General features: G+C 44.6%; 1 protein-coding gene across 1 annotated transcript in view; it reads left to right on the top strand.

The window, feature by feature from the left end:
* epha7 (eph receptor A7) overlaps positions 1-14,446 on the top strand; it is a gene marked incomplete at its 3' end in the record, with an annotated part of 117,371 nt that overhangs the window by 102,737 nt on the left and 188 nt on the right. The window contains exons 14-16 of the mRNA XM_080490810.1: positions 1,074-1,223; positions 7,654-7,847; positions 8,445-8,600. Of these exons, the coding sequence (XP_080346936.1) occupies positions 1,074-1,223; positions 7,654-7,847; positions 8,445-8,600 (500 nt within the window). The remainder of the gene's footprint in view (positions 1-1,073; positions 1,224-7,653; positions 7,848-8,444; positions 8,601-14,446) is intronic.

Below are 14,446 nucleotides of genomic sequence, written 5' to 3'. Positions count from 1 at the left end.
AAGTCTGTCTTGCTTCACTTTTTTGTGAATGTGTGCTCACACAGGCGAGTCAGTGATTTTCCCTTTGTGACATCATGCGGGGAAACAGCCACACCCTCTGGTAGTGGATACATACTTTGACCCTCCCACAGGCAGATAGAAACGTTAAAAGATTCCTGATGTACTGAATAAATTCACTCTAATATGAAAAACTGTAACCGTTCCCCTGACAGCTAGCAGGAGCTAGCGTTAGCTACTTGCTAGTAACTAACAACACATTCGACCAAACTAACAAACATATTCAGACCCACAATATTTTAACTCTCCATCTTCAGGAGCTTCTCCTTCTGGTCACATTCTGGTTCAAACTGGTTTATATGAGTCACAGTGATAAATCCACCGGAAACATTAATGCATTGAACCGGTGTTTCAGATCAACTGGTATCCCTGGTAAATGATGACCGACTTCCTTAAGCGTCCATCTTTGCTGCTAGTAACAGCATATTTTATAATTAGACTCACAAAAGGTACGACACTTGGAAACTTCATTGTAAATGTTGTTAAACGGTGTTCATCAGCACAGCTACGGATTTCTGTCGGGTTTTTAACGTCTGTTATTAGCAGCAACAAGGGATGCTAAAGGGTCACCTTTTAACAAGGAAACCACTTAATCTGAAACACCGGGAAGCTCTTCTCCCTGGAGGAGGTGTGGCCAAACCCAGACAGAAACAGCCTGTTCTCAGTAGAGCCACTAGAGGGACTTTTAGACTGGAGGAAGTTCACCCTGAGTACTATGATGTTAATCCTCTGACACCGATGTGGAAATGTTGGGAAACTGTATGATATAAGATCTTTAACTGAATGAGATACACAAGTATCTTTTTCTTTTGTCGTTGACACTTGAAGAGTTCTGAGAGAGTCTGAGTTCGCCTGTCTGGTGTCATTCTAATGTTTTAGTAAGTCAGAAGTCAGACATGTGAGTCTTCAGGCTCAAAGGGGAAAAGGTTGGAAAGCAGTGTGTGAGAGTTACGATACAGGAAGTAAAGAGTTTATTAAGTGGAGTACAGCCACTGACGTTCTGTTTTACCCAACAGGGGGGTAAAATACCCGTCCGATGGACTGCGCCAGAAGCCATCCAGTACCGTAAATTCACCTCGGCCAGCGACGTCTGGAGCTACGGCATCGTCATGTGGGAGGTCATGTCCTACGGCGAGCGGCCGTACTGGGACATGTCCAATCAAGACGTGAGTGGCGAATGTGTCCTGATGCAGACGACTAAATGAAGTGGCGTTCCATGTTGAGTTGCTGATCAGTGTGAACCGATTCAGTTCTGCTTCTGGAAGCAAACATCTGACCAGGCTGGATCAACTCATTCACCTAAAAGATTCAGAAACTGTTTTTTATAGAGTTTCAATGAAATCTATTATTTATTTTTGGCAAAAAGTCGACCATTACTCTTACTCTTCAGTTTTCTCTTTCATACAATTATATAAATTCAGTTTAACCCATGAAACCAGCACAAGTTATTAATCTCTTAAGCGTCCACCATTTTTTATTTGCAGTGCATGAAATACCTGAATGAAGTTAATTCACATCTTAGTGGCTACTATAAGATACTATAAGTATGTTCGTATTCTAGCAATAGTATGGGATCGGGAAAGTATCAGTATCGGCCAATACTCTAATCTGAACAATCGGATCGGTATCGGGGGACAGAATGTGTGATCGGGACATCCTGAGTTTCAACATTAATGACGTTTGAAGTGAATCGTTGATGTTCAGTTGGTGTGAATCTGTTCATTTCACATGGAAACACCTTGGTAGAAGTAGTGTGGTGACACTGGGACAATCCAAACATTCAAGGCTTCTTCATTGAATTCAGTGTGAAAACTAATTCTATTCCCCCGGCTAGCTCAGTTGGTAGAGCATGAGACTAACAATCTCAAGGTAGAGGGTTCATGTCCCACGCCGGGCGCCACCTTCCTGTGGGCTCACCACCTGCAGGAAGGTTCTTAAATGGTGCAATGTGATCTGGGTGACGGTGCTCAGACTGTCACCCCCGCGACCCGGAAACGGATAAGCGGAAGAAAATGAATGAATGAATGAACTAATTCTATCACACTTATTTAGTGTTTCTAGTTTTCATGTGTACTGACAGTACTACAGACATCTGGACTTCAGTGTCATTAAGGGTTTTTCTTCTTGTGGGGATCCGGAGTGCCACGAGGTGCTGGAGTCATACAGATGTGTACTGATCCAGATGGTCATCCTGTTAGAATGAGGGAGACTCTGTCTCTCCTGACCCTCACACATGCAGAGCTCCAGGGCCGCAGGGCCGCAGGGCCGCGGGGTAGCAGGGCTCCAGGGCTGCCGGGCTTCAGAGCTGCAGGGCTGGCTGCAGGGCTGGCTGCAGGGCTGGCTGCAGGGCTGGCTGCAGGGCTGGCTGCAGGGCTGGCTGCAGGGCTGGCTGCAGGGCTGGCTGCAGGGCTGGCTGCAGGGCTCCAGGGCTGCAGGGCTGGCTGCAGGGCTCCAGGGCTGCAGAGCTGCAGAGCTGCAGGGCTCCAGGGCTCCAGGGCTCAAGGGCTGCAGGGCTGCAGGGCTACAGGGGCTGCAGGGCTCCAGGGGCTGCAGGGCTGCCGGGCTGCAGGGCTGCAGGGCTGCAGGGCTGCCGGGCTGCAGGGCTGCAGAGCTGCAGGGCTCCAGGGCTCCAGGGCTCAAGGGCTGCAGGGCTCCAGGGCTCCAGGGCTCAAGGGCTGCAGGGCTGCAGGGCTACAGGGGCTGCAGGGCTGCAGGGCTCCAGGGCTCAAGGGCTGCAGGGCTGCAGGGCTGAGGCGTTGCTCTAATCAGGCCGTTTGAATGCGGAGAAGCGGAGGCACAAGTGAAAAGTCCTGAGAATATGGGTTTGGCGGCGCTATTAATATAAAGAACATGAGTGGAAAACACTTGTCATGCAAAACGCTCTTGAGTGAAACGCCTTCAAAAGTTGATAACGACTTCTGGTAATGGAACCAGTGTCGAACCAATTACACTGAAAACTACTGGTGCATATTCTGCTGCCTCTCTTGCTCTTTGCTGTAGACGTCAAACCCAAAGCTCTGATTGTAAAGCTCTGCTTGTATACATCATCGCCATGTTTAATAAGTCGGCACTGGGAAAACTGAAAAAAGCTGGTCCTGACTTCCTCCACAAAGTCTGAGAAGAAAATAGAGCTAAACAGCACTGAGGCTGATTTTCTGACATTTTGCATCCCAAACAAACATGAATGAGTGTGTGAGCGCTGGAGGAGTGGCAGTGCCATGGCGGCGAGGAACTCCTCCTGGTCTCGGTCTTTATCTCACCAAACGTCTTTTTGTCCTTCCAACATGTCGGGAAGCTGCCGCGGCCAAACCCCCGTCCCTCCAGTCACATGTGATCAAGGAAAAGAAAAGAAAAATCTTTATTTCCACTCAGAACCAGAAGGATGCATCAATGAAAAGACTTGACAGTTTCCTAAAAGTTTTCTCTTCAAGCGTTGTAATGTTTCCCCCTCAAAATGTTCAGATTGACAGATTGATGAACAAAGCCAGTTGGAGGAACTCTGGCAAAACTAACTTAACTTTCTATGAATGAGTGGATTCAAACTCCATCTTGTGTTTTTCTCTGGATCAGTGCAGCTTCTTCTTTCTCTTGTTTGAGGCGTTTCGATCTCCTGGCGCATGTCACAGCTCTGAACAATATGAACCTCCTAAATATTGATCATTTCTTTAAATGATCTTGAATTATCCTGCATTCCTTCGATCCGCGGTGATACAGGGACTCCTGTACCATAGTTCAGCTTTTCTTTTGAATTTTGAGAATGAAATTGCCATAACTAGAGGATAAAGTGGAGGTTTTAATTTCATTTCTTTAAGCTTTATTATCAACTTTCTCACTTTTTAAAGTTTTTAATAAAACATAAAATGTATTATTATTATTATTATTAGTATTATTATTATTATTATTAGTAGTAGTAGTAGTAGTATTATTATTATTATTATTAGTATTATTATTATTATTATTATTAGTAGTATTATTATTATTATTATTATTATTAGTATTATTATTATTATTATTAGTAGTAGTAGTAGTAGTAGTATTATTATTATTATTATTAGCAGTAGTAGTAGTATTAATGTTATTATTGTTATTATTATTAGTAGTAGTAGTTGTATTAATGTTATTATTGTTATTATTATTATTAGTAGTAGTTGTATTAATGTTATTATTGTTATTATTATTATTAGTAGTAGTTGTATTAATGTTATTGTTATCATTATTGTTATTATTATTATTGTTATTATTATTATTAATGTTATCATTATTGTTATCATGATTATTATTATTATTATTATTATTACTATGATCACTTAAATGTATTATTTTATTATTTTACTTTATTATAAAGACAGTACGTTTGTATTGGTGGGCAGGTGGGAGATAAATTACAAGTTACTGTTGTTTTTATTGATAAAATGAGTTTTTCAATACTACAGTCAAACACGTGTAGTACAGAGGAAGTACTGCAGTGTCTGAATAAACACAGTTCAGACAGAGAGAGTCACTCTTCAGTCAGATTTCCTCCCATGAAGCCGTTGAGTGGCGATGTGGTGTAGTGCAGTAGTCTGTAGGGTGAGAGGAGGGCAGCTCCATTAGCTCCTGGCTCACTCGTGTTCTCCGGGGTTCCAGCCGTCGATACGAGCCACTCCTGCCCACACCTTTGAAGCCTTCGTTTCTTCCACTCCCGCTCACGTTGTTATAAATGTCACAGATTGCTGCGATGATGGAGTCTCTGAGTGCTGCTGCCGAGCGTCGGTCACTTACTCCTGGACTCTCCACACATTTTGATTGATGGCGGAAGGCGAGCGAGTCCCGGCGTCCAGATTTCTATATGGCTTCCGGTCGGGTTTCGTTTCTTTTTTCCTTCCTGGCTCCCGGTGCAGCCTCAGCGCTATAAACACGATTAAGATTCCCCGGCAGAACACAGAGGGCTTTGCTGATTGAACAATCAGATGTTAGAAATGCTAAACAGGACGGCTGGGCATGAAAGTGGCATATGTGGTGTTTTTCTTTTCTGACGCTCTGCGATTTGACAGACATCAATGTCAGAGATTTTTTATTTTTTTTAAGCGTTTGTCAAGACTGCAACAAACATCCTCCGGGAATACGGGAAGAGAGACATTTGCATTTTCTTTCCCCTACAGTTCCGGTGTTTTGACACCTTTTTGCCTCCATGACTCAGCCTGAGCCGTCCTGACAGGAATAGCCGATGAATATATGCAGGAACGTATACGCGGATCCTCACCGCACAATAAAAGCAGGCGAGCTGGCGGCTCCTCTCGCAGCATCCACTTTTAATGAACCCTAAACTGCTGCGCGATGCGGAGTGACAACAGATTAGCTTTAAAGTCTCCGCGCAGAGACGACTTCTATTATTTATCGGGTCTGTGTTAATATCGCCTTTTGTCTCGACATATGAACAATGTAGGAAATGAATGAATCCATTCTGTCTGCAGCGTAAACTCTGACTGAACATCTGCTGTGTGAGCCCGAGGCTACGCTTAAAGGTTATCAGGAAAAATGTAGAATCGATCACAGTCGGCGTGTAAAAAGTGGATGTTTGACCTCCGATTTGCAGGGAGGCGTGTGTGTGAACCCTCTGGAGTTGGTGTGTTTTACTCTCCAGTGCACCGCCAGACAAAGTGGCCACAGAGGAGAGGCATTAAGTGAACATGCAGAACAATTTGACTCAGAATAGCAGAACGCAATGAGGCGAGAAGAAGGGCTGAAGAAGGGCTGAAGAAGGGCTGAAGAAGGCGTGGCCGTCGACGTGGAGGAAAGCAGCAGAGCTGACACTAGTGTCTCAGTGAGAGGAACTGCTGCCGCTCCAAATGTTTTCATGAAGAGTTGAAGCTTCAAGCTGAACAGGAGCTAAAGTCGCTCACGGCGCTAACGGCCGGATTAAAAGAAGAGCGTCGGGATCGAAGCCGCGGCCTGAGAGGTTCCTGTGAATATGCTGAATTCTGCAGGAATTCCATGAGGAGAGAGAATGCCAAGACGTGGAGGTGGCATGTATGTGGCATTGAAAGACACCAGATCTGATCTGGTACCACGTGTGATGGAGGCCCGGGTCTGGGAGCTGTAACCTTCACACCGTCACCACAGCTGAGATATGTGATGAGTCAGCTCTGAGCTGAAAATCTGAATCATCTGAGGCTGGATGAAGTTCAGGACTGAGGCTGGATTTGTTCAAAGACACTTTGAATACAATGATTTTGTGAAATGTGAAAACAAAATGGTGTGAATGTGAAACTTTAAGACATTTCAACGTCTTTATGTTCGACTCTTTATCAGCTGATTATTGAGATCGAACCTTTTGATTTGCTTCAGAAAGAAAATGTCAGACTTTGATATTTCATCCAGAATTGAGTAAACTACATGAAAGCTTTGAGCGTGATGGTTGATTTAAAGTGTGTTTGTTTAGTTCACTGGCCCTCAGGCGCTTTGCTTTTTCAGTTACAAATGAGATGTGGTGAGACGTGGGAGGACGGCGACTCCTCTGACCAGACCAACAGTCCCTCCCTGAGTCGGCGCTCACACCTTTCCCAGCTTTCACACTTCTTTTCCAATCTCTGCCCCTCGTTTACCAGTTGTCTCCAGATTTTTATTGAGCCTTCAAATTAAAGCCGAATGATTTACCTTCAGTGCCACAAATGACATTAAACAAGAGTTTTTACAGCCGGGCGCTCCACTTGATTAGTGAATTGACGTGGACATAAAACGTAAACACCACAAAGTGGCTGTTTGAGGATGATGAGCAGGTAGATTTATAGGGAGAAGAGGAAGAGGAGGTCTTTGAACGACGGAAACCCAGGAAAAGGAATGTGGCAGACTGAAACGAGTCCTTGCTGAAATTGTTCCTCGCTGAGTGACGTATTGCCGTGGAGCTCAGCGGTGGAGCTCTTTGCTTTTGAGTCCCGTGGTTATATGTTCTTAAGTCAAAGCTGCTGCAGAGAAATGAAACAAGGAAGCGCCGACACTTTTCAGATTCCGTTATTAACTGAGCAGGAAGAGGAAATGGTCTGAGAATGGGAGAGATCATAGTTTAAGTTGACACTTACAAGTCTCCGTTGAGCCCAGACAATCTTTTTTATGGTCGAGAGGCAGGCCGATGACATCATCGTTTGCAGATAATGTGCCTATTCCCCGTCCACAAACGCCGAGGCGCCGTTTCTAAATTTCCGCACTCTGGAACCCGTTCAAAAAAATTAAAAAATAAAGTCTTCAGGCCCCTCGAACGCCGCGCCGTGTGGATGATCCACACTACGATCATCCATCATAGTGTGGATGATCGGGCAAAAACGATGCAGCTGCATGAAATAGCGTTGTGGTGTGGACAGGCTGTAATCCAGGAAACACAGTGACAGCAGGGAAGGATTGGGAGGAACGTTAAAAGCCTTAAAGTTCAGGTAAATCCAAAGTGAAGAGGCCTTCAGGTGTTGTGTTCTAGTTCTTGTTTGATTGGTGACACAGAAAAGTTACTTTTAAAGTTACAGTCCAGCAAAGGAAGACAGTCCTGGTGATATGAGACGTGTGTTTGAGTCATTCCTCACTGAAGACTCGACTCTGATGATAATTCTTTCTTCTGGTCGTGTCCAGGTCATAAAGGCCATCGAGGAGGGCTACCGCCTGCCGGCGCCCATGGACTGTCCTCCAGGCCTCCACCAGCTCATGCTGGACTGCTGGCAGAAAGACAGAGCCGAACGGCCCAAGTTCGACCAGATCGTCGGCATCCTCGACAAGATGATCCGCAATCCCAACACCTTAAAAACCCCCGTGGGGACGTGTACCAGGTAAGGGACAAGCCCAGTCTGATCCACATCCACAGCTTTGTCTTGTACTGGAGCACATTAGCGGGCGGCTGATTTAGCCTCTCTGGTTCAGAGATGAAAGATAAATCCCGGGGGATCGATCCCGCAGGGCAGCGTTCCTGCCTTTATGTTCAATAGTGGGGCTTTTAAATCAATCTCTATAATGAGTTCCTCGTACTTTGCAGTGCAGTGGGAACTCCAGACCTCAGTCTGACATTTGTCAAATGATTCCTATTTGCAGTCAGAACATAGATTCCTGAGGCGGGATGAAGTCCGAGGCTGCGGCTGCTTAAAGAACACTTTATTATGTGGAGGCCGTCTGGGGAATGTATTCTGATTGTGGAGATATTGATAAAAATATTTTTGGCAAGTAGAAGCTGACATGCTGCATCTATTCCTGATTTTGTTATTGATTGAAGCCTCCAATCAGCGAACCCCCCCCCCCCCCTTCTGGTAATTTACTGCGCCGCTGGACACCTTTGCATGCCGCCCTGGCTCGTCTGGTGCTTGATTGTTTGCAGCGGAAAGCTTCCCCTTTTCACACAAGACATTAAACGTCTCTCTGTGCTCATCCCGCAGACCAATTAGCCCGCTGTTAGATCAGAGCACACCAGACTTCACCGCTTTCCGCTCGGTGGGAGAGTGGCTGGAAGCCATCAAGATGGAGCGATACAGAGACAACTTCACCGCCGCCGGCTACAGTTCCCTGGAATCTGTGGCCCGGATGTCCATCGAGTAAGTGGATCTGTGAAAATGAAGGCGTGTGAGCCGGGGGTGGGGGGGAGGTGGTGGTGGTGGTGGGGGGGTCGGTCAGGAGCATTAAACCAGGGGTCTGCAACCTTTATGACCTAAAGAGCCGTTTTCATCGTTTTCCTCCAAATAAAAACTTCTTCAGAAAATCGCTATACAATCAAAAATGTAGATTAAATTCCTAAAGTGTCACAATTTAATTTTATTTTAATTACATTTTTCCTCTTGTAGTCATGTTTACAGTTTTTTCCCTTTTTCTTCTCATGGATTTTCTCATTTTCACAATTGTATGCATCTGATTTATTTCAGCCGCTTCAGCTGTTTATCTATTTATAGCCGCTGTGCGTTTCCTCCTGCGTGCAGCGGTTTGGGCTAAACTAGCAAAACTCCTGTTTTACCCCTTTTCCCTTTTTTTTCATTTTGTTTTTTTTTGTTTTTTGTTTTTACTATTTTCTTATGTTTTCCTTTTATTCTTCTTTTTTTTTTTTTCCTTAAAAAATCCTGTTCTAGCATTTTAATCATTTTAGTCACAGTTAATTTTTTTAATTATTACTATTTCAGTAGTTTTAGCTATTTTAATCTTTTTCTGGGTTGGGGGGCAATTCCAGCTATTTTGACCATTTTACTTTATTTAGCTCTTTTTATCCTGGAAATTTACTCCGTTTTGAAAATCATTCTGGTATACAAATAAAATAAAAATGTAGGCAAACTATGTAGAAGTAATATTCTAAAAGCTTGATGGAGCCGCTACAGAGGAGCTGAAGAGCCACGGGGCTCCAGAGCTCTGCATTAAACCGCCAGCAGCTCAGCGTCACTCCACACACATCAAAATTCACTTTTGTGTTCTGCAGTTTGGATAAAGGAGCCTATGACACCAAAATATAAAAAAAGCATTACAAAATAAAAGTATTTTTATTATAAAACGTTTATGTCATACTGCCGCCATCCATAAGTAAAAAAAAAACTTCAAAAAGAGAGTGAAATTAAGTTGTGATGCTCGATCTCCACCCATCGAGCTTTCTCCACCTCCTCCATCGTGCTGGGTCGTCAGAGGAGTACCAGGCTCCGGCAGCCCGGCTCCGGCAGCCCGGCTCCGGCTCAACACAGCGGCAGACGCACAGAAAAGGGAAGAAACAGAAATAATTCATACAGTTCAGTGGGAGAAGAAGACTTTTTTTTAAAGAAGAAGAGTATGAGAGAGTGATGGAGGGATGGAGGGATGGAGGGAGCGTTGGAGGTCAAACCAAACAGATTTGGGGGAATATTGACGATCAACACAGCAACTACGCCACAGATTCAGACAATCTGAAGACGAGACGCCAACGACAATCGTCAAGGAGACGTGATTGAGACGACAGAATACAGACAGTAGATCTGGTGTGATAATACATGTTCCTCAGTGACTCCACAGTGACTCCATAGTGCCTCCATAGTGACTCCACAGTGCCTCCATAGTGACTCCATAGTGCCTCCATAGTGACTCCACAGTGCCTCCATAGTGACTCCATAGTGACTCCATAGTGACTCCATAGTGACTCCACAGTGCCTCCATAGTGACTCCACAGTGCCTCCATAGTGACTCCATAGTGCCTCCATAGTGACTCCATAGTGACTCCATAGTGACTCCATAGTGACTCCTCAGTGACTCCACAGTGACTCCACAGTGCCTCCATAGTGACTCCACAGTGCCTCCATAGTGACTCCATAGTGACTCCATAGTGACTCCACAGTGACTCCACAGTGACTCCACAGCCTCTCACCTCACAGCCAGAAGGTTCCATTAAAAAAATAAAATAAAATAGATAAAAGTCTCGGTGCAAATCAGGCAGGAGCCTTTCTGTGTGGAGTTTTCATGTTCTCTCTCTCTCTCTGTGTGCTGGTTCTCCTCCGGTACTCCGGTTTACTCCCATAGTCAAAACAACCTGTACCGTGACTCCCTGAGCTACACCCCCAGCCTCCATCACCTCCCCAGAGCGCTGTGTGGCTGCTGAAGATGTCCATTTGGTGAAGAAATGTCCTGTCGGAGGACTAATGAGGGACTTTTAATAAATGAGCTCCGTCAATCTGTCCCATGTAGTGAACGTCTGCTCCAACAAGCCGACAGCGTAGACATATGCTTGTAGATCCTTCTTTATTTGTAGCGCCTCTAGTCTATACCATATAGTAAATGATCTACTAGAGTATGTCTACTGTGTAAACATACATAATCTAGTAGAAGTCTACTGCTGTATGTCTATGTATGAGATCGTTCTGTGTTGGAAATCCCCTCAAAAAAGCACCAATACAATATGAAAACAGCATTCCCTGCAGACCGAGAGAACGCGTTCCTCCTCCTACGTCAGGTCTCCATTCCTCTCCAGTCTCCGTCCTCCCAGGGACGGTTAACTTGTCCGAGGTACAAAATTCGAGAAAGTGTAAATTCCAGGGGGCAGTGAAGGCAGATACACATTTAACTGTGATTTTTTAAGGCAAAAATGATTAAATGAACATGCGATATGGTGTCATAGGCACTTTAGATTGCTAAACCATAAATGTACGAGATTCAGTAGAACTAGTACGTATTTATTTTCACAAGCCGCTTTGAGAACTGAGTCTTTATCAGAACCAGAACGCTGCCTTGATTTCCTCTGTTTGATGAATTTATCTCCCGTTTTGGTCTTTAGAAACGTTCTCCTGGTTTCACCAAGTCGCTCCCAGTTCATTCAGAGAATTCTATTCAGTTCATTTCTGTTTTTGTCTTCGTATCAGCAGACCAGTTTAATTCACACTGTCGACCATAAATCAGTGTCAAACTTTGTAAAACAAGTTCCTGGAAAGTGAAATCATTCCGCAGAGTTCACCGTGAAGAATTTCTCTCCCTGCTATGATTGTAATGTGAGGAGTGATCGAGGTCATGAGAACAATGTTCTGGTCTCATTTCTTCGAGATTCACTGGATAATTTAAATATTTCTGCTTCGCGAGCGTCTGAATGAGGTTTTATTTATGAAAAAGTGAAGAGATCAGTCTGAATCCAACACATCCATTAGAAATTAGCGATCAAACTTGTGTAACAGCACAGAGTATCCCTCCAGGAAGACAGTAACGCCTGATGTGTGACACATCATCAGTGACTACGTCACCATTTAAGGTCACAAAGACCAAATGAGATCCTGCTTAAGAAACCACATCAAAATCTTTCTAAGTGACTCATGAGCAATAATGAAGCGCGGCTTTCTATCCACAGACCGTGGGAACGACCACGGGCTTCAGGCAGTGCAGGTTTTGGCTTGTTTGTCGGTTCGCTGATTCGAGTCTCATTATTGTGCAACAGTTTCTTTAAAATGCTCTGATGTCACAACTCATCTTCACGTCAATCCAAAGTCTTCTGGATGAATCAGCTTTTGGTCGGTTCACGTGTGTCCCGATGTTTTAACGGACTATATAATGTGTAAGTTAGTGGAGAAGTCGATACTGAAAGGAGCCACCCGGTGTTCTCACGTCTCCAGTCTCCATTAAATCGTCTTTTCATCAATTGTTAAGATTTAGTAGGAAAAATAATCGAGCGTGGAGCTCGTCCTGACCCTCGTCCCTCTCGTGAGACAGCATGGGAGCTTTGAAATGGTACGGATGTTGGCCGCGTGTTGATTGGCCACAGGAACACTCAGCGATAGCAATAGCATAGCAGTCCTTTGCTAGCGTGAAAAATACACATAAAAAACGACGGTGGAGCTTCTGCAAACATCCACGCTGCAGAGCAAGGCACCCCGGAGATTTAAAATGGAATACAGGCTCATTTGTGAATCACATGAGGTTCAACGTTTATTCTGGTCCCGCTGGCGACTAACGCTAGTGGTTAGCGCTAGCTCGATTAGCAGTTAGCTGCGGTCTGTTTACCATAATCTCAGCGTCTCATCTACAATAAAACATAATATTCCTGAAACAGTGAGACTTACGGTCAGCCTGCAGCGAGTCCCTGACAGCTGGACTCTTTCCAGACGCAGGTTGACGCGTCTCCGCCGGGTATCGTCCAAATTAGAGAAACTTTCAGACGCAAAGTGTAAAACACAGAACATTGTTGTTGATAAATCTAACAAAAGAAGTGGGTTTATGATATCAGCCTTCTGTGTAGACGACAATCAAAACCTCCAGTTTTGGGGTGCGCCCCCTTGTGGTCGATTCTGGTTTAAACAAAGAGCCCAAACAAAAAAAAACTCCAGATTTTCAGTTTCAACTGAAGTCCAACACCAATATACAAGTTTGAAGAAGGAAACATGTGATTTCCGGGTGACGACTCCTTTAATAGACTTTAATAAACATTCCTGGATAGTCTTCATCACTTCCTCTGTGGATTCTCTGAGTCTGGCTTTAGCAAAGTGTTGGCTTGAGTCTCGTCTGAGGACACATGAACACAACTGCCTCCTTCATCCCGTCTCCAACACCTCAGCCTCAGGATCCCCCGGTGCCTGTTTTTATTATTTCTTTCTGGCGCACTGGATTTAAATTCAGCCTGTGGCTTGTGAAAGATGCTAATCTTCCTCCTGACAACACCTCCGATAGAGCAGGTAGATTTGGTTTCGAAAGCTACTCTTCCGAGCACCTGCACCACAATAACTTCCACAAATAATCACTCCTTTTTTTTCTTCTTCTACCTCTTCTACCAAAGCAAAGAGCATCACAACGGGAGCGGGGCTGATCCAGAGCTCTTCTATAAGTCGAGTTACACACCGAGCAGAGCCGTGCTGCACTCGTGTGCATGTTAGTTCAGCTTTATAGCTGAGCCGTAGTCACACACGCTAAACTCGCTCATTTCCATGTAGCGTGGCGGCTCTAAACGAAGTGAAAATATTCCCGTGTGAGTGTTCCGGCGTGGAGCCGGGTGAACGAGCGGGGCCCGAGCTGCCTGTTGAGCAGGAGAGAGTCTGTGAACATCTTGCCCTTGAGATCCGACGTTAAGTTTTCCACTTGCATCACTCAGCATCTGTCTGCACATTCTCAGAAAACAAACTCTGCAAACTCCGAGTTAAAAGAAATCAACCTTCAGACTGCCTCATGTCCTACACTGCTTCTCCATAAGCCTTGAAAATAATAAAGTTATCGGGAATTCTGCAGCATCTCAAAACTACACTTGATGTAGTTTATTAATGTAGATATTCAGATTCCCTTGTTTCACAGTTTTCACAGCTCACGCCGAATGGCGGACTTCCTGTTGGGTTTAGAGTCTGGGTGTCGTGATATTCCTGTTTCACAGTTTGAGGCCATGGCATGTGAAAATATAAGTACTTAAACTTACTCTTACCAGCAGGCGGCGCTATGACTGTGAATGTACATTAGTATATGGATGTATTCAGAGTACCACTGCGATGACACACGTGAAGTTTCAGGCCGATCGCAGCATGGAGAGCAGATCTCACATCACTTCCTGTTTCAGAGCGAACTGTCACGGCCACGCCCTTTGAGATTATAGTTTCATTTTGTTTTCATCAGGAGGGCCTGTTGTTTACACCGGCCAGAGTTTAGATCTCTACAACTTATTGCCTCGGCGGATTTTGTTCCACGGATTTCATGCATAACACAACATGGCGGACGTCCTGTTGGGTTTAGAGTCTGGGCGTCAGTGATGTTTTTGTGCGGCTCATCGTGCTGCATATGTCTACCAAATCTTTTCTTCAACATAGTAGATGTTACAGATGTTAAAACAATGTAGGGGGCGCTATGGAGCCAATTTGCCTGAACACGAGCACATTAAACATAAAATATTAAAATGGTTCGTCCATTTCTGACGCGTGTGCAAATTTTCACGAAGGTGAAACAAGGCAGCAGTTTGCGCAGTAAGAGGAAGTGAAATACTAAT

This window comes from Lipophrys pholis, assembly GCF_963383615.2.
Source record: "Lipophrys pholis genome assembly, chromosome: 21".
NCBI classification, from domain to species: domain Eukaryota; kingdom Metazoa; phylum Chordata; class Actinopteri; order Blenniiformes; family Blenniidae; genus Lipophrys; species Lipophrys pholis.
The sequence above is the reverse complement of the archived record's forward strand: the minus strand, read 5'-3'. Positions and strand labels throughout refer to the sequence as shown.